This window comes from Sorex araneus, chromosome 5 (genome assembly GCF_027595985.1).
Source record: "Sorex araneus isolate mSorAra2 chromosome 5, mSorAra2.pri, whole genome shotgun sequence".
In the NCBI taxonomy this organism is placed as follows: Eukaryota; Metazoa; Chordata; class Mammalia; order Eulipotyphla; family Soricidae; genus Sorex; species Sorex araneus.
Genome location: NC_073306.1, coordinates 184,285,088 through 184,310,521, shown reverse-complemented (window position 1 = coordinate 184,310,521; position 25,434 = coordinate 184,285,088). Strand labels below are relative to the sequence as shown.

General features: G+C 51.2%; 2 protein-coding genes across 2 annotated transcripts in view; one reads left to right on the top strand and one right to left on the bottom strand.

Moving 5' to 3' along the window:
• The window catches only part of IGFBP7 (insulin like growth factor binding protein 7), a 75,617-nt gene extending 55,881 nt beyond the window's left edge, over nt 1-19,736 (top strand). The window contains exons 2-5 of the mRNA XM_055138913.1: nt 14,961-15,070; nt 17,254-17,370; nt 18,185-18,311; nt 19,465-19,736. Of these exons, the coding sequence (XP_054994888.1) occupies nt 14,961-15,070; nt 17,254-17,370; nt 18,185-18,311; nt 19,465-19,484 (374 nt within the window). The 3' untranslated portion in view covers nt 19,485-19,736. The remainder of the gene's footprint in view (nt 1-14,960; nt 15,071-17,253; nt 17,371-18,184; nt 18,312-19,464) is intronic.
• The window catches only part of POLR2B (RNA polymerase II subunit B), a 45,246-nt gene continuing 39,456 nt past the window's right edge, over nt 19,645-25,434 (bottom strand). The window contains exons 22-25 of the mRNA XM_055138912.1: nt 25,077-25,190; nt 24,337-24,497; nt 21,250-21,445; nt 19,645-19,907 (exon numbers count right to left, since the gene is read on the bottom strand). Of these exons, the coding sequence (XP_054994887.1) occupies nt 19,818-19,907; nt 21,250-21,445; nt 24,337-24,497; nt 25,077-25,190 (561 nt within the window). The 3' untranslated portion in view covers nt 19,645-19,817. The remainder of the gene's footprint in view (nt 19,908-21,249; nt 21,446-24,336; nt 24,498-25,076; nt 25,191-25,434) is intronic.

Below are 25,434 nucleotides of genomic sequence, written 5' to 3'. Positions count from 1 at the left end.
ACAGTGCTACAGTGATACAGTGAATTGGGGGGCCACAGCCTACAATGCTCAGGGAACCATGAGGTACTAGGGACCATGCAAGCTTGAGATTGAACCTCCTGCTTGCAAAGCATGTGCTGCAGCCCTTGCAATCGTCTTCCCAGCCCTCAGATCCTTGTTTAAAGTCTTTCACGAAGGGACAGAGAAATGATAGTACAGCAGGTAAGGTCCACCAGCCCACCCGGGTTTTGATTCCCAGCTTCCCATATGGTCCCCTAAGCCTGCCAGGAACAATTCCTGAGCACAGAGCCAGGAGTAAACCCCAAGAATCACCAGTGTTGCACACACACACACACACACACACACACACACACACACACACAGAGTAAAGATAACGACTTTCCGGGCTAGCCGAACAGTACAGGAGATAAGGCACTTGCTTTCCATGTGGATGACCCCAGTTCAATCTGCAGCTCCACATATAGTCCCCTGAGTACTGCCAGGAGGGACCCCTGAGCATAGACCCAGGAGTGAGCCCTGAACGTTGCTGGGTGTGGCCCAGCCACTCCCCCCCCCAAAAACAACCCTAAAGTGCCTCAGGTCTCACTCGGTACATCTCCTTACTGAGTGGTGGAGAGACAAACCCGTGTCCTGGGTTTCTGAGCAGTCCTGAGCTTTATCGAATAATTCAGCTCAGCCCACGTCCTCACCTGCCGAAGCAGTGCCTCGCCACTGCAGGGGAACACACAGCAAGGTGGGCGGCGAATGGAGGAAGTCCAGCCAGGCTCTCGGGCAGAAAGAGCCCCCCAGTGTGAGAGGAATGTGGTTTTCCAGCCTCGGGGACAACCCGGGAAAATCTGGGAGTCAGACACACCCTGACTTCTGAGATGACTCAGAAAGCAGAGATAAGGGAGGAGGCTGGGGGGGGGTCGCTGAGTGCTCCCCCCACCCCACCCCCCGCCACAGCACAAAGATGAGAAACAACCCCAGGGCCCAAGTGGAAGGGGGAGGAAGGCCGAGGAAGAACAGGGGGAGCTGTTCTGTGAGGCTGATTCATGTCTGGGGGCGTCTGCCAAGAGGCCCCTGGAGCCGTGAGAATCTTTAGTGGAAACCGAGACGCGGGCCTAAAGGGCAAAGCATCAGCCAGCGAAATGCCAGAGGCCAGCAGGGCGCCCTGCCCCAGCCCGGCTGCCGTGGGGCCGATTGCTCACCCCAGCTCTCCCGTGTCTCCTGCCGCCCCTGCCTCTGATCGCAGGTCACGTGCGTCCCAACAGAAGGCATGACGGGAGCAGAGAACATTCCTTATCTAAAGGGATTGTGTGTGTGTGTGTGTGTGTGTGTGTGTGTGTGTGTGTGTGTGGCGGGGGTGGAATGGATCTCCCAGACCTTGCTCAGTGGACTCCAGCACCACTGACTAGCGACCCAGAGTGGTCCAGAGGCCAGAGTGATACCCCAACAGGCAGCGCTGGCCCCCTGAGCACCGGCGGAGACAGGAGTAAGCCTGTACTACTCCCCTGAGCGTGTGGACCGGAACCAAAGCTTGGAGCCGGCAGAGTTGGAGGCCCCCTGGGCCACCCCATGGGTAGCTAGGGACACTTGGGAGCCTCCAGGACGACACCAGTGGTTCCTCTGAGGGCCATGAGGTGCTGGGGGTCAGACCCGGGCCTGGCAGATGTCAGGTGTGTGTTGCAGCCCTTGGAGCACTGCCCCAGCCCCAGATTTTTTTTTTTTTTTTTTTTGCTTTTTGGGTCACACCCAGTGATGCTCAGGGGTTACTCCTGGCTCTGCGCTCAGGAAATATTCCTTGCAGTGCTTGGGGGACCATATGGAATGCCGGGGATTGAACCCAGGCCGACAACGTGCAAGACAACTCCCCTATCCGCTGTGCTATCGCTCTGGCCCCGGCCCCAGAGCTCAGCCTGGCCTTGGCACCAGGGGACGGGGGTTGGGGGAGGCCCTGAGGAGGGCAGGGCGGGCTGTGTGCCCCTACAGTGTTAGTCTTCCTATCATGAGCGGAGCTGCATGTGTATGTGGGTCACACGAGCTAAGAACTTTATCTTCTCAGCATCCCTGTCCTGATGGCCGGAATGAGCGCCCTGAACTGCAGATGAGGGCAGGGAGAAGTCCTGGAAAAAAATTGGCCACAGTCAAAGGTTTCTGAATGTGCAAAAGACCAAAATGCATTCAAAATCTTTTTTTAATTTCTGTTTTTGTTTTTTTTTTTTCCGTGCGCGGTGCCTGGGATAGAACCCCTGGCCTCATGGGCCTCGGCATGGTGCGTCTGAGCTGTTTCCGCAGCCCGAGAACTAGGCACGTGGCCAGGTGGTGGTTTGGTTTGGGGCCACACCCACTTGTGCTCAGGGCTTACTCCTACTTCTGTGCTCAGGGATCACTCCCGGTAGTGCTCGGGGAACCACATGTGATGGGGGGATCAAACGGGGGTCAGCCACATGCAAGACAAGTGCCTTAACCCCTGGACTCTCTCCCCAGCCGGCTTCATTTTTGGGATTTAGATTTTCATAGTTTGGCACCACACCTAGCCGTGCTCAGGAACTGCTCCTGGCTCTGTGCTCAGGGGTGTCCCTGCTCTGTGCCAGGAACTGACCCGGGGACTCCTGCATGCAGAGCGTGCTCGCCAGCCTGTGGAACAGTCTCTCCAGCCCCGGAATGGAGGCCCTTCTGGAAACACTCCCCTGTGTTGTGTTGATCGGGTGCAAGGGGTTCCAGGTGAGCAGGAAAAGGTGCAGCAGACAAGGAGCAGGTGATGACCACAAAGCTTCCTTCCCGGGCATCCTGGGAGTTCACACCTCAGCCTTCTTCTACTTTCCAGAACATTCTAGAGGCGAGGGTTAGAGTCTACCTGGAAATTCCCCACTCCTCTCCCCACAGCCAGTCACAACCGTCTTCTCCCTTGGAGACGGCCCAGTGCCCCATGCTTGTTACTCTGCACCAGGCTTCCAGAGAGGAGGTGGGAAGGAGCCTCGCTCCACCAACCTCCCCGCACAGCCCGTCCAGAGGCACTGCAGGGCCCGGGGAGACAGCCAAGGGGAGAATACGCGCGCGCGCACACACACACACACACACTTCCTGAAAAGGAGATCTCTTCCAGCTGCACGTTACAGGCCTGACCAAAAGAGAGATCAGTCAAGACCAGCCGCCTCCTGACGCCTGGGCTGTGCCCACACTGAATTCATGACTTGAGTGTGCCCAGCCCTGGCCTCCATCCTGGCAACTCCAGCAAAACATCAACAGTCCCGCCACCTATGTCACCAGTGCAGGCCGTGTGTGTGTGTGTGTGTGTGTGTGTGTGTGTGTGTGTATGTGTGTGTGTGTGTGTGTGTGTATGTATGCATGCTCCTGTGGCTCTCTCCCCTGGCCCTGGGAAGTGTGTGTGTGCATGTGTGTGTGTGTGTGTGTGTGTGTGTGTGTGTCTGTGTGTCTGTGTGTGTGTGTAGGAAAGGGGCCCGAGGGGGCCCAGAGGTGAGCTCACACCCTCAGTTTCTAGGAATCTCAAAATCGGGGCCCTGGGGTGCCCTCCTGCAGGAACCTCTCCCCGACTCGGACCCGGAGCGTGGCCAACAGGGACCCGCGTTTCCTCTGGAGGGCAAGGGCAGCACGTGTAGGTCTGTGCTCCAGGGTTGTGCCCGGCAGTGCCTGGGCACCACGCAGGATCGAACCAGGGCAAAGCCTGGGCTCGCCCCTGGAACCGTCCCCCCGGCCCGGCCCCACGGTTTTTAATACCTTGGACTTAAAGTGAGTCACAGTCGGGATGGAACAGGCCCGAGAGATGTGAGGCAGGAGCCGTCTGCAGAGCTCTGTGGACATGACCGCGCTCCAACCGCCCAGCCGACACCCGTGTGGCTGGACAGTTCCCTTCAGAGGGGAGCGGAGTCCCCAGAGGCGGAAAGTCGCTCTCACTCGAGCAGCAAGAGGTTTTCCTGGGCCTGCCAGGCAGAACCCCCATAATAAAGTCGGTTCTTCCATGTGCTGCAGCCACATTACAAACATACATCTCTCACTTGCTAATTTAACTTGTTTGGGCATCAGTCCGTCTGGGATTACGAGGGTGGTGCCAGGGTTCCTCCCGCGGTGGGCGTGGAGCAGGTGAGCTCACTCCTTGGCACTGCAGCTGGCAGAGCCCGGGCAGGCAGAGCCAGGATCCGGCTGCCACGGTGCACACGCTGCCATCCCGGGCTGAACGTGCTCGGAATTCTATGTGCACGTTTGGTGGACGGAGGGTGCCCCGCTGGCAGTGCTCAGGAGCTACACTCTTGGTTCATTGCTGGAGGGGGACTGTGTGGTGCCGGGATTGAACCCAGGCCTCCTGCGTGCAAAGCCTGTCATCCCTGAGCTAATCTCGCTGGCCTCGTGGCTCTGCTTTGCCCCCAGGTGGGCTCACACAGTCGCCTGAGGCTGCCCTGCACGAGAATCGGACTCTCCCTACGCACCCTGCAACAGAGCAGAGGAGACTATGAGACATCGCCCCAAACAAGCGAAACGGGGTACTCCAGCACCAGGGCCAGGTCAAAGGGAGACTGATGACCCCGGAAAGACCCTGAATGCTCCGCCTACTGCAGAAGTAGACCCGGGGCCCAGACAGATAGCACGGGGCTTACAGCACTTAGTTTGCACATGGTTCACCCAGGTGGTCCCCCAGGCAATGCCAGGAGGGAGCCCCGAGCACAGAGTCAGGAGCCAGCCCTGAGCACAGACTCAGGAGTCAGCCCTGAGCACAGAGTCAGGAGTCAGCCCTGAGCACAGACTCAGGAGTCAGCCCCAAGCACAGAATCAGGAGTCAACCCCGAGCACTGTCAGCCCTCCACACTCCCGAGGGTAAACATACGTTCAGAATGGGTTGCTCGTGGTCCCAGAGGGGAGTCACAGGACCTGTGTGCCTAGCTTGCTCCAGATCCGCGTATTTCCCTGGCACTGACCCTGAAAGCAAGTGGCGAGGCTCCTGCCACGACGGGGCTCCGAGCTCAGCCTTGCTGTCTTCTTCCTTGTACGGAAATCACCCGGCTCTGCCGGCACTAAAGCACCATCTGGACCGTGTCTCCGCTGCCCTGCTTTCTCATACCTACCTCTCCCTCGTCTATTCCTTGCCCTCTCTCTGTGGGCAGACTCTCCTCCCCTCACCCAGGGGATGCCTGCACTCAGCACCCCTACACACACACACACACACACACACACACACACACACACACGCACCACCTCCCCATAGCCACTCGCAGCCAGACACTTGGTGCTTCCTTCATCCTCACTCCAGGGTGCCCCTCTGCCCAATCCTCGGGGTGACCACCTTGATGGGGACCCTCCATCTCTGCACTGGGAGCAGTGCAGGGATAAGGCATGTGTGGGAGGAGCATTGCGTGGCACCCACCCGCACCCCAGGAGCACTGAACTGCCAGCCCTTTGGAGGAAAATTGCCCTTGTCCCGAGCTCACTGTAGCAGTTCATTCTCAGTCCAAATATGGCAAACCTTTCCACCCCACCCCAGTCACAGTAGATGGTATCTGGGAAGGGAAAGCAATTCTTCCACACTTTTGCCCTTGATGTTATTTGGCAAAACCCCATCATTGTAAACTTCTGAGCCTTCGTTCAAATACTAAAGTTATAAATGACTCTCAGCAGCTACCATAACCATATGACTTGGCCTTCCATTCAGACCCGGAAATGAACTCCACCTTGTGAATTTAAGACCTTTTCCTCTCTCGATTGCCCCATAGCTGGAAGCCTGCTTCATGAGCAGAGGGGAGATGGCAGATGGAATAGAGAAGGGATCACTAGGAAAATGATGGCTGGAGGAACCAGTCGGGATGGGAGATGTATGCCGAAAGTAGATGATGGACCAAGCATGATGACCTCTCAGGGTCTGTGTTGCAAGCCATAATGCCCCAAAGTAGAGAGAGAATATGGGGAATATTGTCTGTCATGGAGGCAGGGGGAGGGTGGGAAAGGGGGGCGTATACCCGGGATATCAGTGGTGGGGAATATGCACTGGTGGAAGGATGGGTGTTTGATCATTGTGAGATTGTAACCCAAACATGAAAGCTTGTAACTATCTCACAGTGATTCAATAAAATAAAGTTAAATATATATATTTAACATATATTTAACTTTATTTTAAGTTAAATATATATATATTTATATATGCATTTATAAATATATATATATATGACTTTTTCCTCTCTCGGCTGCTTTTGCAGCCCTCGGCTGATACTTTCAAGGCTGTGTGCTAGACTCCCACTCTGAGGATCAGCTTCTACCTCACCCCACCTCTGGATGGCCCCCAAATGACGCCTTGGCAGATGGCTGTGCTCTTTAATTAGCCGTGTACTGACTGCTTCCCCCGGCTTAATATCAGGAAGTTTCCCCGTGTTTCTTCCCCTTCCCCCTCTTGGCCAGAGTTATCTTCCTACTATTCTTTTCCCACTTGGTACTTTTGTTTGCTGCCTTTCCCTTTGGTCTGTTATCAGAATCCAATCTGGAGGTTCCTGCCAAATTGTTTGAACTGTTTCTCTCCATATGTGGCATCCACCGTCGGTCTTGAGCCCTCCTTGTTTGGTATGAATGGGCTGTTACAAGAGCCGTAAGAGACAGTGTCATTTGCAAACGGACTGTAACTTAGCAGAGTCTTTATAATTAGCTGGTTTCACCACATTAGGAAGCAGTTATCTTATTAAGAAGCCATGCCAACAACTCATCAAGATTTAAATATGAATAGAAATACCCAGAATAATGCAGAGATCTTCTTGGGGCCTTTTTAATGATGTATTCTTGGAGGAAGTGGCGGGGGGGGGGGGGGCTGGTTGGGTCCTACCAGGCTGTACTCAGGGACTATTCCTCACTCTGTGCTCAGGGATCACTTCGGAGGATGCTCTGGCGACCCATATGCGGTGCCAGGGATCAAACAGGGTCAGCTACGTGCAAAGCAAAAACTTAACCCCTGTAGAAAGAAAAAAACTGACACTAAAAAATGTATTGATTCTTATGTAAGCATGATGGATGATTTTTCTCACCCCCAACCCCCTACCCACCTTACCCTCCTCCTTGAGATTTATTTAGCTAATTTATATTCAAGTTAATTTGCATCCCTCGATCATATACTACTTAATTTTGAGAAGGCAGTAGCCAAGAAATACTGCTTGATATAAAATGAATTACTGTGGGCCTGTCACAGAAGTAGCCGTGAAGGGTGGTTGAAAAAAATGACGACAGCGGTGGAGGGAAAGTGACAGTAGTGGTGGATGGGTGTTGGAATATCGAATGCCTACAACGAATTGTTGTGAACAACTTTGCAGACCACGGTGTTCAAATAAAGGGGGAAAGAAATCTTGCTTGTGGCTAGTGACAGTCAAGTAGAAGACTAAAGAAGAATATAATGAATAATATGTCAGCTGATAGATAAGAGGAGACAATCAGACCCACTCGTGTTAGGGCCCTTGAAGTGCGTTGCGTCTTCCAGCCACCGGCTGTCTTCTGAGTCCTGTTTGGCTCGATCCTGTTATGTGGTTCTCCTGTACCTACTATATGCAATCTCGACTGTCCTTCCCTCCAGTGAACATGAAGAGCATCTGATTCCAGAGTTTCTGGATCAACTCTAACTCCATCTGGACACTAGCGCTGCGGATTGTCCCAACTGGGGAAAGTGTTAGAGAACAAGGATGCACTGATGCGTATGGCACCACCTCTGAACTCGGTAGGATTTCAGAAAAAGAAATAAATGGGAAGTGAGGATATGTCCAGGAAAGGTATGCAACTTTAACCAACAGGGTCTAAATGAGGAGGAAGCGTTGATGACCATGGTGGAGGGGAGGCGGTCCAACAGGCACTGACAGACGCAAAGGTTCCGAAAGTGGTCAGGAGCCTGCGCTGGGGCTGGTGAGTACGGTTTCTAGGAGTGCAGAGTGACTTTGAATCGAAGTAACAAGGGAAGGTGAATGTTTTGGGTAAAAATGGGAGAGATAATAAGCAAAATGAAAGACGGCAATGAAGAACAAAGCATGCCGTTAGAACCATATCAACAAAATGGGATAAAAATAGACTCTTAGGGGCTGGAGCTATAGCACAGTGGGTAGGGCGTTTGCCCTGCACCCGGCCAACCCGGGTTCTATTCCCAGCATCCCACATGGTCCCCTGAGCACCGCCAGGAGTGCTTCCTGAGTGCAGAGCCAGGAGTAACCCCTGTGCATCACCAGGTGTGACCAAAAAAAAAAAAATGGACTCTTTTTTTTGCAAGGATTTTATTGTCCGCTATTTCCCAACTCAAAGGAATGCATTCAGCCTCAGAACATGGCTTCTGTGCACATTTCTGCGCAGTTCTTTTGAGTTTAAAAAATTGTCTGAGTAATGGCCCTTACCTTTGTAAGCTTTATTCATTCACCAGCAGGGTGAGGAAGTTGGATGAGTTACGTGCATTGCCTCTAGGATCTAAAATAAGAAGATACATATTTGGGGGAGACGAGCTCCAGAGCCAGAAAGGGAACCCCCAAATTCTGTAGCTGTTATCGATATCTAATATTAGAGAGCCCCCTTATATAGCGTGTGAAGTGAGTGTTATTAACCACTAGAGTCACAAGCTTTAGGACACATTCAGGATAGGATAATCACTTCCCAGCTCAAAGAGAAGATTTCCAGATCTGCCAAGATCCTCCCATCAAGATGGGCCGGAAAGAGAGCACAGAGCACAGAGCATTTCCCTCACACGCAGCCAAGCCCAATTCAGTCCTCATCACAGGCCCCCTAAATACTTCCAGGAGCAATCCCCAAGCACAGAGCCCAGAGAAGTCCCCAGTGTCACTGGATAGCCCCAAACCTCCATCCTCAAGAAAAAGAAAGGGCAGGGTAGGTAGCTCATCCAATATCCCTTGACTGTGAGTGGTACTCAGGAATCCAGAGTTAAGCATCTAATGCCAAGAATTGTTTTGGTTTTTTTTTTTAAGCTTAAAACATTTTTTGAGGGGCCGGAGTGATAGCACAGCGGGTAGGGTGTTCGCCTTGCATGCGGCCGACCCGGGTTCGATCCCCAGCATCCCATATGGTCCCCCAAGCACCGCCAGGAGTAATTCTTGAGTGCAAAGCCAGGAGTAACCCCTGAGCATCGCTGGGTGTGACCCAAAAAGCAAAAAAAAAGAAAAAAAAACATTTTTTGAATTATTGTTGTTTGGGGGTCGGAGGGATGGTACAGGGGATGAGGTGCTTGCCTTGCTCACAGCCGACCCCCAGTTGTGATTCCCAGTACGCCGTATAGTTCCCTGAGCATGGCCAGAGGTAACTCCTGAGCACAGAGCCAAGTATAACTCCCGAGCACCACCAGGTGTGGCACAAGCCTCACCCACAACTGGTAAATAGATAAATAAATACATAAATATTTGCACGGTGGGGACACCTAAGGTCATGCCTGGGCAGTGTTTTGTGCTATAAGAGACTAGGAAATTGTTTCCATCTTTTACATTATCCGAATGCATTTCATCGGGTCCATTTTAAGTCAGTGGCCGATGTGAAGTGCTGTGTGAAATCAGCCTGGATGAAATGCCCACCAAACTCAGAGTTCTCTTGGAGGGTTGGCTCCTGACTAGGTATGTTTTGTGAGCTGACTCTAGCTCTTCAGAACCCAGCTGAAAGAGTCAAGTTTAAATCCATCCAGCCTGTCATTTGCCCTGTTCTATATCTTGACTGATTTCTTGACTGATTCCTCGGGTGTGTGTGTTGGGGGGGGGGGGGGATCAGCAATTTGTATGTCCTAATCAAATATTCCTCCAGTAACCTGGTAGTCTGTGGGTCCTTCGTCTAGAATCTAGTTAAAAGGCTCTGTGGAAACAGGGGTAGGCAGAGGCTGGATTCTGTAGGAGAGTTCTGCTTCTGAGTTTTTGGTTTTTTCCTTTGGGGGTGGCCGGTGTTTGGGTCACACCCAGCAGTGCTCAGGGCTAACTCCTGCCTCTGCACTAAGAGATCACTTCTGTCTGGCTCGTGGGGCCATACCTGGTGTAGGGACTGAACCGGGGTCATCGTCTGCAAGACAAGAGCTTTACCCCCTGTACTAACCCTCCAGACCTTCTTTTTTTTATTAAATCACAGTGAGATACACAGTTACAAAATTGTTAATTATTTGGGTTTCAGTCATATAATGTTCCAGTATCCCTTCACCAGTGTACGTTTTCCACCACCAGTGACCCCAATTTCTCTCCCGCCCCTTCCTCCTCCTCTCTCTCTCTTTCTCTCTCTCTCCCCCTTCTCTCTTTCATTTTGACAGCCCTTATTTTAGGGAGACAACGTTATTCAGTTAAAGGTTACTGACCCTTATTCAGTTAAAGGTTACTTATCTTCCAAATTTAGAACGTTCTTCTTCCTTGCAACAACTTAAAAAATTTTTCCCCTTCTTTATCACATCCTCCTTCCCTTCCTTTCACCTTTTTTTACCTTCGAGGAATAATTAGAAAGAAGTTACATCTACGGTTACGAGGCAAGAGTTATGAAAAGTAAAAGCGCAAGAAAGTGAATTTAGGGGGCTGGAGCGATAGCACAGCAGGTAGGGCGTTTGCCTTGCACGCAGCCGACCCAGGTTCAATTCCCAGCATCCCATATGGTCCCCTGAGCACCACGAGGAGTAATTCCTGAGTGCATGAGCCAGGAGTAACCCCTGTGCACTGCTGTGTGTGACCCAAAAAGCAAAAAAAAAAAGTGAATTTAGCTGGGAAAGGGTCAGAGAGACATGGAATGGGATTTAGCTGAGTTGTCAGAAGATGGAGAGGGAAATGCAGTAAGTATCCTGGTTTGGGGACGTGGGCGAGATGAGGGCATCTGGGGGCGAGCTTTACTCACAGCAGCCACCAGGTGGCGCTGTGTACATCACAGTCACCGCCCGGCGTGGGTTAGGGGTGGAGGGAGGCGCGGTCAGGCGGGGGTGGGGGCGGCGCGCTTTCCTCTAGGTACAGGATGTTTGCTAGACAGATGTTAGAGGATCCTGAAGTCCTTCTGGGGACAAAAGCAAAGATAAATAACTGAACCTACCCTGGTACTTGTCCCTGCGCGTTTAAATATTCTGTGACTTGTTTTAAATGGAATCCAGACGCGGTGCAGGATTTAGACGGCACCGATGTTAGCCTTGGCTGACACGCTTTCCGCCTGCGCATGAGCTCAGCGAGAAGTACAAGTTCTTCCATTCTTAAAAATAGTAATAGCAAGGATGGGGGCGGGGGATTAGTAATAGGGTCTGGATACACTTTGGTTTTCTTGGGGGGGGGGCGGAATGGAATGGAAAGATTGAGAAGTTAATTTGCTGAGCTGGACAGAATATTTATTTATTTATTTTTATTTATTTAGGGCTGGAGCAATAGCACAGCGGGTAGGGCATTTGCTTTGCACGCGGCCGACCAGGTTTCGGTTCCTCCGTCCTTCTCAGAGAGCCCGGCAAGCTACTGAGAGTATCCCGCCCGCTCGGCAGAGCCTGGCAAGCTCCCCATGGCGTATTCCATATGCCAAAAACAGTAACAAGTCTCACAATGGAGATGTTACTGGTGCCCGCTCGAGCAGATCAATGAACAATGGGACGACAGTGCTACAGTGCCATTTATTTATTTATTCTGCTTTTTGGATCAACACCCGGCAATGCTCAGGGTTACTCCTGGCTCTGTACTCAGGAATCACTCCTGGCGGTGCTCAGGGGACCATATGGGATGCTGGAAATCAAACCCCGGTTGGTCATATGCAAGGCAAACCCACTGTGCTATTGCTTCAGCCCTGGACAGAAGCTTTACGAGCCGGCTTGCGGCAGACAGGCTGCTGGCCAGCGAGGTTCTTATCCCTGGGACACGTGGGATGCCACTGGTGCTTGTGTTTCTGGGGTTTTGATAAGCGCCGTGGGAGGGACCTTGCGGATCGAAGTCAAGGTCTGGCCCTTGCGAGGGCTTCACTCTACCACCTTTGCTGCCCCTGGCCCTGAGGTGATGGTTCAGGGGAACACAGGGGTGGAGTGTGGCGTTGCCGTGTTTGCTCTGAATATCACTCATCTCTCCACCTCTGGACAAGACTTGTTCATGTGGTGCGCTTCTGGGTCGCCGTAATGTCCCTCATTCTTCCTCACCTGGATCGTCACGCATCTGGTACTCGCCTTTGTCAAGAGTTTCTCCAGAGCAGTACAGGGGTTAAGGTACTTGCCTTGCACACCGCCAAGTCCAGTTCAATCACCAGCACCACATACGGTTCCCTGAGCACTGCCAGCAGTGATCCCTGAGCACAGAGCCAAGAGTAAAGCTCTGAGCACCTCCAGGTGTGGTCCAAACCACCACCACCCCCCAAAAAACACAAGAGTTCCTCCATCCCTTCTTCAGCGTCTGAACTTCCAGTGAACCTGGCGAAGACCCCAGGAGATGTAGGAGCGCGCACAGCACCAGGCGGTGGGAAGGGCTCGAGGCCTGTAGACTCTTCCAGCCCCAGAACCTGGCTTAAAGCTAGCGGCCTCCTCCGCCGCCAGCAGCTCGCTTGGATAGTAGGTTAATCACTGATCACTCTGGCTTTCCTCGGCAGGAAATCACATGCCAAAACCACAAATCTGTTCCCACAGGGGGTTTTGTCTGTTGTTTTTTTTTTTTTCAGCGCAGGTGTTGTTTGTTGATTCCACGGAGGGTCTTCAAGGCCCCTGTGATGGGACTGGGGAGCTGGCTCGGAGCCTGGGTCACATGCGTCACATCGGGCCCACAGCACCAGCCAGGAGGAGGTCCAGAGCACTGCCAAGGGGGGGCCCAAAAGAAAAATAAAGAAAAAGGAGAAAAAGAAGAACGGATTCAAATCATGGCAACACACACACACACAAAAAAAAAAGGAAAAAGTTCCCTGACAGAAAATCAGGCTGAAAGGCGAAGACAGGTGACAGGTGACTTTGCTGCGTGGTGCGACTGGAATGCAGAGGAGGCAAGCTGAAACCACAGGTGTGCGGGGCCACGGAGACAGCACAGGGACTAAGGCACTCACCTTCCACACAGCCAACCTGGGGTTGTGATTTTTTTTTTCTTTAACTTTTCAGGCCACAACTGGCAGTGCTTAGGGGTGACTCCTGGTGCTGAACTCAGGAATTATTCCTGACGGTGCTCTGGGAACCACATGGGATGCCGGGGATCGAACCCGGGTCGGCTGCGTGCAAAGCAAACGCCCTCCCCGCTCGCTGTGCTCCCGCTCCAGCCCCCCAACCTGGGTTTGATCCCCAGCGCCCCACAGGGTCCCCTGAGTGCTACCAGGAAGTATCCCTGAGCACAGAACCAGCCATGAAGCCCTGAGCCCTGCCCAGACTGGCCGAAGAATTTATCAGTGCGTTGTTTTTTTTTTCTCAAGGCCACACCATAGACACGAATCACATGCTTTGTGCGGTTTCGGCTTTGTTCCCGAGGGCCCCCACATCTCGGAACACCCGTGCATCCTTCTCAGAACAATCCCTGGAGAACCCCTGGGCTTGGCGGCCGTCCTGCCCGGTCATTCCACAGGCGCGCGGGGGTGGGGGGTGCAGGTCAGGGTTCTGCTAAGGCCCAGCCCAGCCCCCTGGGCTTCCAAGGCCCCAAGGAAGCCTGGCAGGGAGGGACCCAACCCAGAGCTCCATGAGGTCCCAAACGGGTGCGTGCGTCCAGAGCAGGGAGGGTCAGGTCGGGGCCAGAAACCCGTAAAGCCCCCAGCTCTGCTCCCTGCACGCTGCCTCCTCGCCCGGCGGTCTGCAGGGAAGGAAGCGCAATATTTAGAACTTTCAAAACCTCAATTGTTTGGCGCGTTCTTACCGAGGGGGCCAATTGAAAAAAAATCGCCCCAGGGATTTAGAAAAAAATAATTTTTGAAGTCAGCGTTTAGTGCTGTAGATGAGTGGGAAAGATCTTACATGCGGGTCACTTCCTCTCTGCTTCAAGAAATGAATCGTGTGGTGCTGGAAATAGCCTGTCGCAAGAGGGGCGTCTCCGCGTCCCTGGAACACTGACGATGCCAGGAAACTTTCCAGCCCCAAACGGAGCTTGTCCCTTTCCCAGGACTCCAGACAGTCGAGATGACCCAGCAGTTCTCTGCGGGGTTTCCCAGGCGGCCTGGGGGGGGGGGGTGTCGAGAATGGAACATCCAGAGAAAATCATTTCTTCATCCGTGCCCTGCTGCATTCAAGAGACGGTGCAGGGCTTCAGAAAGGAGCCAGGCTCCACCCGAGCAGACGCTCTGCTGCCCGCTCCGCCTCCCTCGGCTCCGAGGCTCCGAAGGTCCAGGAGGAGAGAGGCTGAGACCGTGAGCCCTGGCGGTAGGAGCTGGCAGCAGTGAAAATACGAAGTACCCGGGCAATGAGCAGACACGACTCTTCCCAGATGTGCAAGTCTGACCGTGTTGCCTTTTCTGAACTGGACCCGCAGCGATCACGTGGGGTTACTTGCATCTGTTTAATGCTTAAAGGATTGCGCTGGAGAAGAGACAGGGCCGGGCTGAGTTATTTGCCTTGCACGTGACCAACCGGGGTTTGATCACCAGTTACGGTACTGCCAGGAGAGATTCCTGAGCACAGAGCCAGGAGTAAGCCCTGAGCACTGTTGAGTGTGGCCCTGAATGGATCAATTTTTTTTTCCATTGTATTAACAGGCAAGTCATAAATAATGCAGAGTAGCTGGTAAATGTATCTGCATGTGACATGATTTGAAGGAGCAAATCTCGGGGAAGTGATTTTTTTTCTAGATGTGAGGATTCCCAGAGCATAGTTCAAACTCGTGCCGGCGGCGGAGGGGGTGCGTCTGACCCTCTGCTTCTTGACCTCTCCCCACCAGGGTCTCCTTCTGACCTTGTTCCCTTCCTGTGCCCTGTGTATTACCCCCTCCCCCCTACTATTTACTTAATTTCCCCCCCGTTTCCTCTTTGGAATATCTGGGGGTCTGATGGCCCCACTTGAGAAAGGCTTGTCCAGAGAGTCCACAGAGAGGCCTGACCACACAGGCGGGGCTAACGGTGGGCTTGGCCCTGTGCCTCCCTTGCAGGTCCTTCCATCGCGACACCCCCCAAGGACATCTGGAACGTCACCGGTGCCCAGGTTTACTTGAGCTGCGAGGTCATTGGAATCCCCACGCCCGTCCTCATCTGGAACAAGGTGAGGGGCCCGGAAGCCAGGGAGATGCCCTCATGCCCGAGAGAGGTCATCGAGTGGAACCCTCACTGCGTTCACGGCTACTGGGCCCCAAAGTAGGGGGGCCTGATGGCCTCTCCCAGACACCGCACTGCTGGCTGTGGGACAGTCAGCCCCCAGCCAGATCCCCACCATGCCCTCCTGTCAGCCACGCAGAGCAGGGCATTTTGCATCTGCGAACTCTCATTCTTCAGGGGCCAGAGAGATAGCACAGTGGGTAGGGAGTTTGCCTTGCACGCAGCCGGCATGACTTCAATCCCGGCCTCCCATAGGGTCCCCCGAGCACTGTAGGAAGTAATTCCTGAGTGCAGAGCCAGGAGTAACCCCTGAGCACCACTGGATGTGACCCAAAAAGCCAAAAACAAAACAAAACACCTCATTCTTCAGCCCTCGGGAGTGGACACCTGCCAGGGCCGCCGCGTTCCCTCCCGAAGCCAGGCCTCCTCCCCCCCAGCACTGTGGGCCTTTGTTTGCAGGACACGCCCAGCGAGGCTCCCGAGGGGGATCAAACTCAGGGCCTCACACATGAAGACATGTGCTCCACCACTTTGAGTCACATCCCGGCCCACTCTAGATTTCTTTTGGATCTGATTTTTTTTTCCTTTTTGGGTCACACCCGGCGATGCACAGGGGTTACTCCTGGCTCTGCACTCAGGAATGACTCCTGGCAGTGCTCAGAGGACCATATGGGATGCTGGGAATCGAACCCGGGTCGGCCGCATGCAAGGCAAATGCCCTACCCGCTGTGCTATCGCTCCAGCCACTGGATCAGATTTTTGTTGTTGCATTATTTACTTTCATGTTTCCATCATAATCTACAAAGCTATTGATAGAAGAGTCTTGGGCATTGACCACAAGTGTCAGCAGCCTCCCACTCTCCCCATCCCCGCCCCATCTCCTTAGAAAACTTTCTTTTTTTTTTTTTGCTTATTATAGTTTGGGTCACACGCCTAAAAATGGTTTTGTCTCCTATGGGCGTGATGCAGTTGCCTTGCCTCTGAACGGCCACAGTGCCTTGACTAGAGTGCCCTTACGTTATTTATTGCCTGTCGGCTTCCTCTCTCAGCCGATACCCTCTCATCTCCTTCCTGGACATCCTCAAAGTCTTATTTTATTTTATTTTTTTTGCTTTTTGGGTCACACCCAGCGATCAATACTCAGGGGTTACTCCTGACTCTGCACTTAGGAATTACTCCCGGCAGTGCTTGGGGGATGATATGGGATGCCAGGGATTAAACTCGGGTTGGCCGCGTGCAAGGCAAATGCCCTACCTGCTATCCTATCACTCCGGCCCTGCATCCTCATTTCTAAAATCTCAGGGTCAGGGGTCTGCCGAACCTTGACGCCTTCCCTTTCTTGGCCTTGCTGCTCTCTGCGCCACAGATGAGAACATCTGGTATTTCGGGCCAGAACAGTCTTGGTCGTGGATTCACCCTACGCCCTGCATGATGGATAGCAGCATCTCTGGCCTCATCTACACACTCAACGACAGTGGTGCTCACCCCCCAGCAGTGACAAAGACGTCCCCAACGGCATATGCCACAAAATACACAGGAGTGACCCCTGAGAACAAAGCCAGGAAGAAGCTCTGGGCACTGGCAGTTGTGGCCCAAACATCTCGCCCCCAAATAGGTTATCTTGTACAAATATCTTTTGGGAGTTCCCTGAAATTCAGTGAACTCTTGAAACGTAGCTTCGGGGATCTAATTCCTCCTGCTTCAACAGCCATTAGTGCTTTCTGCTGTTAGTTGTTGGGGCATGGTACAGGCGTGCTCAGGGGCCACCAGCATGAGCCTGGCACTTGCAATCTCACCATTTGGTCCAATCACTGACACTTTCTTATCAGTTGCTGTCCTGCAAGAGAGCTTAGGAAGATCTTCTTGTGGCTGAAACAGAGCCAGAGGACATAGAACCAATAACCTCATCGATGGAAAAGAGATTGAGCTATACCTTTACTTTGTCCTAAGGGATAGTTATTTACTGAGTAAGTGCAAAAATGGATGTGCAAAAATTCAGAAAAGGATTGTGTGGAAATTACTAAGTATAATCTAATTAAAAAGTCGGATGTACATCCTGTGCTGTTCTAGGATGTAGTCACTTCCAAGTTGATGATGAATCACTGCCATAAATGTCCTATTGTTTTACAGGTAAAAAGGGGCCCCTCTGGAGTTCAGAAGACAGAACTCTTGCCTGGTGACCGGGAAAACCTGGCCATCCAGACCCGGGGTGGCCCGGAAAAGCATGAAGTGACTGGCTGGGTGCTGGTGAGTACCACGGGTTGGCAAGAGATTTCACTATTTAACACAGCAGGTGTGGCAAAAGGGGTGCTGTCCTTGTCTCTCACGTGGGGCCACAGCTGGCTGTGCTCAGAACTTACTCTTGGCTCTGCACTCAGAGATCACTCCCAGTGGGCTCAGGACCATATGGGATGCCGGGGATTGAACTGGGCTGGCCACTGCAAAGCAAGCACACTGCTCATGCTCTCGCTCTCTCTCTCTCTCTCTCTCTCTCTCTCTCTCTCTCTCTCTCTCTCTCTCTCTCTCTCTCTCTCTCTCTCTCCACTGCAAACATAACCTGCTCTCTCCATCTCCTCTCTCAACCATATGGGAAGCCGAGGATTGAATTGGGCTGGCCACTGCAAAGCAAGCACACACCTGCGGGCTTGTGAGCTCTCTCTCTCCTCTCTCTCTCTTCTCTCTCTCTCCCCTTCTCTCTCTCTCACATACACACACCCTTGCGGGCTTGCAAGCTCTCCTCTCTCTCTCTCTCTCTCTCTCTCCTCTCTCTCTCTCTCCCCTTCTCTCTCTCACACACACACCCTGTGGCTTTTAACCTATGCAAAGTGACCGAAGGTCGTGCGGCATTTCCCGAGGATCAGTTCTCCCAGCACACCGACTGGGGTAGCTGTTTAGGTCTCCCATGGAAGTAGGACCATGTGCTATTTCTAGCAGTGTCTTTGCTCTAAAGCCCTTGTCCATCTTCGGGTGCTTGTGAAACAATGACCTCGAGGCCACTGGACAAAGGGAAGACCACTATGGAGGAACTTAATCCTTTGGTGGGGTTTTTTTCCCCTCACAGGTGTCCCCTCTCAGTAAAGAAGACGCTGGAGAGTATGAGTGCCACGCGTCCAATTCCCAAGGACAGGCCGCGGCATCAGCAAAAATCACAGTGGTGGACAACATCCATGAAATACCAGTGAAAAAAGGTAGTTAATAAATCTCGCCACATTTAAACGTGACTGGTGCTCTTGTTTAATAAGGAACAGAGCCAAGTATGAAGGTATCAGACAGGCCTTATTTACATTCTGTAACACTGGGTCTAAAGTATGCCATCACAGCCAGATCACGAGTTCCCAAAGCACTCGAGTGGGTGATGGAGCGCGATTATGACTTAGATGCTTTCACTCTATCCTCCACGCGAGAGTCAAAGCTGAAACTTGAGTGGGAGGCTTGCATATTCCCTAACTTTCTACCTACATGGCATTTTTCCTGGGTATTGTGACTGTTCTATTAAATCCCCATTTAAAAAGAAATGATTGTAGGCAATTCTGATCCTTCACTTTGAGCTTTTGTAAGAAAAAGCTGGAGTATACTGGCAAGTACCCAACTCTTCACTGTCAAAGGGGTTCCCAGGAAGCACCATCCTGCAGTGTCAGAGCACGGCTGCTTTACATTTATATAGTTCCATTACACTGATGTCGAAATTGACTTTCCCTTAAGTGAAAATGAGACCAAAATTTATTGTCAGCATTTGTCAAACCATTCCACTGTGTGGATCACTCAGCTGTGGTATGAAAGGAAGAAATAGCAAGACTGTGTTTGATCAGATTCTTTTCAGCCAAGATGCGGAACAAACAGCAGAAGCTAAGAGTCAAATTGGATGTTTGCATCTCAGTTCTGCTAATTATTCCCCCACTTCAAAGTGTGATGGAGAGCAAGTTCCTTCGCCTCTCTAAAATGTGCTCTTCCATTTGACTGATAGGGCAACTCACTTTTCACATCTGCAATCCTCTGTAGGTCCAATCCCAAAGAGAAGTATAGCACATCACTGAAACAATTCCAGTCCTTTATCCCCACATTTTGTTTACCTGGAAATACTATACCTGAAAATTAAAATGTCAACTATAGGGGCTAGAGCGATAGCACAGCGGGTAGGGCGTTTGCCTTGCACTCGGCTGACCTGGATTCTATTCCCAGCATGCCATAGGCCCCCTGAGCACTGCCAGGAGTAATTCCTGAGTGCAGAGCCAGGAGTAACCCCTGTGCATCGGCAGGTGTGACCCAAAAAGCCAAAAAAATAAAATAAAATGTCAACTATATCCATCTATTAACTTTTTTTATCTTTTTTTTTTTAAACAGGTCATGGTGCTCAGCAATAAAAATGCAGAATATTTTAGTCTCCATTGCTAAAAGTACCCCTGGTTAACTTCAACCCTTGTTCTTAACCCAAAAACTTGTTTCTTTTGACCCAGCCCTCTAACATTTTAGTTACAGTCACTGTTTTTTACAGAGAAATATGAATAAAGATAACACATCAAGTCTATCTACAAAACTTTATTGTTTATTTACAGAACAAAGGCATGCACACAATTAAACAAAGCCAATAAAATGCTTTTTCTTGCAACAGAGTACATATTTGTAATTTTTTTCAGTCATGGAAACAAGACACAAAAGATATTTACAAGTATCTTCTTGAGAGCCCCTTAAGAGAGCTAAACACTCATCATCCGAGGGGCAATGCTCATAGACATCAATTCCTGAAACAACAGTTTGCACGCATATGGCATTCGGACCAAGGAAATCTGCAAAGAAACAAAGAAAATGCAATTAGTAAGGCTAGACTGAAATGACCCCACTTCTCTATCCCAGAGGAAAATAAAGATTTTGTTCTACAAAGGATGAATAAGTGAGTGGCTGACAACGCTTTTCCCGTTACCCTGGCTTGTGGCGCTTCTTTCTCCTAACAGGTGTTTTACTCTTTCTGCCAGACACAATTTCTATCCACCAACCTCAATTAGAGGTCTAAGAAGAAGTCACAGCTTAAAATCCCTTGCACAACGCATTACTATTTCCAGAAGACTCAAGAAATTACCTCGCTAAAACTGGTTTTCAGAAAAAAACAAATTGTTGGGGCTGGCGTGATAGTACAGTGGGTAGCTCACTTGCCTTACATACACCCAAACCCACTACCAACAAAAATTAATGTAACAAGATATTGTTACTTAGTATCTTTTGTTATTTAACAAAAGAGTAACATCTTTAATATCTTTTGTTATGCAATTGTTACTTAACATCAAATTGTTATCTTTTTCAACATTTAAAATAGTACTTTTTTCCCTTTTGGTTCACACTTGGTGAAGCACAGGGGTTACTCAGAGCTCTGCACTCAGGAATTACTCCTGGCGGTGCTCAGGGGACCATATGGGATGCCGGAGATCGAACCTGGGTCAGCCACATGCAAGGCCAACGCCCTACCCGCTGTGCTATCGCTCCAGCCCCTAAAATAGTACTTTTTTTGTTGTTGTTGTTCTTGGGTCACACCCGGCGATGCACAGGGGCTACTCCTGGCTCATGCACTCAGGAATTACTCCTGGCGGTGCTCAGGGGACCATATGGGATGCTGGGATTTAAACCCCGGTCGGCCTCATGCAAGGCAAACACCCTACCCGCTGTGCTATTGCTCCAGCCCCTAAAATAGTACTCTTGAAGCCAGAGATAGCACAGTAAGTAGGGTGCTTGCCTTACTTGCCCCAGTGCCGAACACGGTCCCCTGAGCCCCAGGAGTGATCCCTGAGCACTGTCAGGTAGGGCTCCAAAACAAAAACATGTAAACAAACAAAAACTCCCTAGGAATCTTTTAGAAGCATGCAATTAAAACTGAAAATGCCATGGGCCAGAGATAGTACAGCTATGGGTAGGGCACTTGCCTTTGCCGAGATGGCCTGAGCCCTGCCATGAATGATCCCTGAGCGCAGTCAGGAGTAAGCCTTGAGCACTGCCAGATATGGCCCCAAAACCAAAACAAGAAACCAAAAAGAACCAAAAAGAAACAGTGAAAACACCAATGTGTTTCACTACACTAATCAGCATAATCACACCAACAAAGTTCTACCCTCAACGAGTTGCTGCACAGTGGATACACACCTGGGTTTTATTGCGACAGCCCCTGCACTCATATGTATGGGTCCTGGTGTTGGCAATTGCCATGATTCCACAGAGGTTGCAGACGTGAACCTGGTAGGGATCTGATGCTTCGAACAACCTTTCCCTTAGAAACTGGGCAGCGCCGTGGGCAATCTGACAGTCCCGTTCCATTTCCCCGAAACGCAGACCACCATCGCTGTTGAGGGAAGAAGAGACGGTTATCCTCTACTGATTCCCCGCCATCACTATTGCTGTGACGAATGATAAAGGTGAAGGAAGACAGGAGCAGAGGAGGAGAACCGGGCTCTTGATTTCTTCATGTTTTTCCGGGAGGGGGGTGGGGCACACACGGCCACTATTGCTTGTTAGTTAGGAGTTAGCTGCTCCCGGCAAGGGACCACTTGGGTGTTGAGGGTTAATTAAGCCAGCTCTGGCCCCCTATTTTTGGCGGGAGGTGGGGGGCAGCAGTGCAGGGAACTGAACCAGAAGGCTTTTTTTGGTTTGGCAGTATTCCCTACTACCAGTACAGTGCTCAGGGGGACACGCCTGATGGTGCGGAGGGACTGAACCCGGGCCTCCTGCACGCAAAGCGAATGTCTAGCCCAGAGATACACCCTATTTGCCTCATATAATTAAGTACAGAGTTGTTACTGTTGTGAGTTTACTAAAATTCAGCTCATAACTCAAAAGTGAACAATTGAAGAGTCCGTCTAGATAAAGCAAATTCTCTGTGAAAGCCCCCCCTGGCAGTCGAGGCTGTGTGCAATATTAAAAACAAATCACCGGGAACTGGAGCTATAGCACAGTAGGTAGGGTGTTTGCCCTGCACGCGGCCAACCCAGGTTTGATTCCCAGCATCCCATATGGTCCCCTGAGCACCGCCAGGAGTCATTCCTGAGTGCAGAGCCAGGAGTGTGACCCAAAAACCCCTGTGCCTCACCAGGTGTGACCAAAAAAGGAAAAAAAAAAAATCACCAACATACTGGTCATGTTTGGAGGAAACTAAACAAGCCACAATCCAGCATCTATTGTGCCTTTACTGTATGAACTACATCACGCTCTGCTGAAGAAACAGTAGCTGCTCCCAGCAAGGGACCAGCTAATAAAGAGGGAATTATGAAGTGAGAATCTTTTTTTTTTTTTTTTTTTTTTGGTTTTTGGGTCACACCTGGCGATGCACAGGGGTTACTCCTGGCTCTGCACTCAGGAATTACTCCTGGCGGTGCTCAGGGGACCATATGGGATGCTGGGATTTGAACCCGGGTCGGCCGCGTGCAAGGCAAACGCCCTACCCGCTATGCTATCACTCCAGCCCCTGAAGTGAGAATCTTAACAGTTAACAACCCCCATTTAATCCAGGGTTGTTATGATCATTAGTAGCTGCTAGAATCAGAGACACTCTGATACTGATAGTGTAAAATGCTATCTATGGAACATTAGTGCAAAAAACTCAACTCCTAAACCTCATCAAGCCTCTATAACTTATTATTTGTAAGAAAAATAGAAATGGACAGCACAGGAAAGTAAGTAGCAAAATCCAGAGTAAGAAACCGTCCAAATAATACAGGTTCTTTAACAAATACACAGCAAGAAAAAAAAGCCAAAGCATGATATATTAAAACAAACATGCAAGCACAGGCATGAACATAAAACCCAAGATACTGATTAACTGCAAAGCATAGGTCTTGTTTATTTATATCTGGCCAAAAGAGAAATCCTTTAAAAATTAAGTGGTCCTAGAACAGCAGGTAGAGCACTTGCTTGCATGCGTCCAACCCGGGCTTTGATGCCCAGCACCCCACATGGTCCCCCACGCCTGCCAGGAGTCCTCCGTGAGTGCAGAGCCAGGAGTAAGCCCTGAGCACAGCTGGGTGTGGCCCCAAAGAGAGAGAGACAGAGAAGAGAACAAGCACCTGGCAATGAGCTAATCCCCTGCGCCAGACCTACTGTGGTAAAAAATCCAGTGACGCAGCCAGGGACCCAAAGGGTGGCTCAAAGTAAGGCACGTGCCTGGCAGGCAGACTCCCCACGTGCATCAGGCAAGCTGGCACTGCCATCTGTGACCCGAATCCACAACACTGAGGGACCTCTGGGCACCACAACGAAGTGTACAACCCCAGGTTCTCACAGCAACAAAAAGAGGGAGGGGATAAAGGTCGGGCCAGGGAGCCAGCTCAAGGGCAAGTACGCATGCCTGCACGGGACAGCCCGGCTCAGCTCCCTGGCACAGGGCGCGCCAGCACCGCCAGGCAACTCTCTGGCAATGCACCGGGAGCAGCCCTTGAGCACTGCGTCATGGGCCCCAAATAAAAGGAGAGAACAAACACTAGATGCTGGAGCAATAGTACAGCAGGCAGGGCGCTGGCCGTGAACACAGCCAACACAGTTGGATCCCCGGCATCCCATTCGGCTCCTCCCCAATACGGCCAGGAGTGATCCCTGAGCAAAGAGCCAAGAGTAAGCCCTGAGCGCCGCCGGGTGTGGCCCCAAAACAAACAAAAAATAGAGACAGGGACTGGAGTGATAGACCAGCAGGTCAGGTGTTTGCCTTGCATGAGGCTGACCTGGGGTCAATCTCCGGCATCCCATATGGCCCCCCAAGCACTGCCAGGAGCAACCCCTGAGCATCGCTGGGTGTGACTCAAAAAGCAAAACCAAACAACAATAAAAAAATAGAAACAGTAAGATTCCGAGGTCTGGCCTTACAAGTGTGAGGCCTCAAACACAACCCCGAGTAACTACACATGAAGCACAGCCCTGCTGCCCTGTGATCGGGACGCCCAGCCCACAGCAGCGAGGACAGTCAGTCTCCGAGGAAAGGGCACGGCCCCAGGGAGCACACCTGAAACACCAGGGGAACAAGGAAGCCAACACCTCCCCCAGAGCCACAATTAAAGGACTGTAAGCCTCAGCGAGTGGCCAAATGAGTGTCTCAAATGCACAGTGACAGATACCCCCAAGAGCAGCACCGCTAAGTGCACTAGCACTGCCACCACGCACAGGGGCGGCCCCTGGTCACCGCCGCCCCTCAGGGGTGGAGCAGGAAAGGCCGCTCCCGAAGGGCACCGGGGACAAGGCAGTGCTTACCGAGATCGGCCCTCCATGGGCTGCCTGTTAAGGATCTGAATCGGGCCCCGAGCTCGAGAGTGAATCTTATCATCCACCATGTGTTTCAAACGCTGGTAGTAAGTTGGGCCAATGAAGATCTGGGAGGTGATTTTCCGGCCCGTGAACCCATTGTACAGGACCTGAAATAGTTTTAAGCACAGACCTTGTAAGTTCAGGCCACGTTTGCGTATGTGCCGTATGTCCTATATATTTTGATCAAAACAGGGGAAGCCATCTATAGTCAGGAAGCCGAGGCAGTCACTGTGGTGTGAGGGTGGGAAGGGCTGTAAGAGCCCCGGGGGGCCATCTAGACAGCAAGGGCTCTGTCACTCTGCTGGAGCCCCGGGGAACAATCACTCAGTGACAGTTTAGTGAGCAGATAACTTGCAAGCAGATCTGATGTGTTAGTACATCAACAAAAGGTTTGATTTATTTTTAAGAATAGAATCATATGGGGCCAGAGTAATAGTACAGCAGGTAGGGCATTTGCCTTGCACACGGCTGACCTGGGTTCGATACCCGGCATCCCATATGGTCCCCCAAGTACCACCAGATACGATTTCTGAGCGCAGAAGCAGGAGTAATCCCTGAGCATCACTGGGTGTGACCCAAAAAGCCAAAAAAAAAAAAAAAAAAAAAAAAAACCAAACAAACAAGAATAAAATCATATGCACAAAAAATACACACGTGACAAATTCCTACAGGAAGAGCAAAGGTACCTCATTTCCTCTGAGATGGTAGCCATAGTCGGATAAAAGATTAGAGATCTTCTGCACATTAACAGCATCATTGAAAGGTGTGGCATCCCCAATTTCACCCTTGTTGGCTGAAACCTTAAAAAGAAAAGCTGTTTTTTATAAAGCTGCTTCTCTCTGTCCCCCCCTTAGGAATCTATATCCAGGCTGGAGTGATAGCACAGCGGGTAGGGCGTTTGCCTTGCACGTGGCCGACCCTGGTTCTATTCCAGCATCCCATATGGTCCCCCAGCACTGCCAGGAGTAATTCCTGAGTGCAGAGCCAGGAGTAACCCCTGTTCATTGCCGGTGTGACCCGAAAAGCAAAAAAAAAAAAAATCTA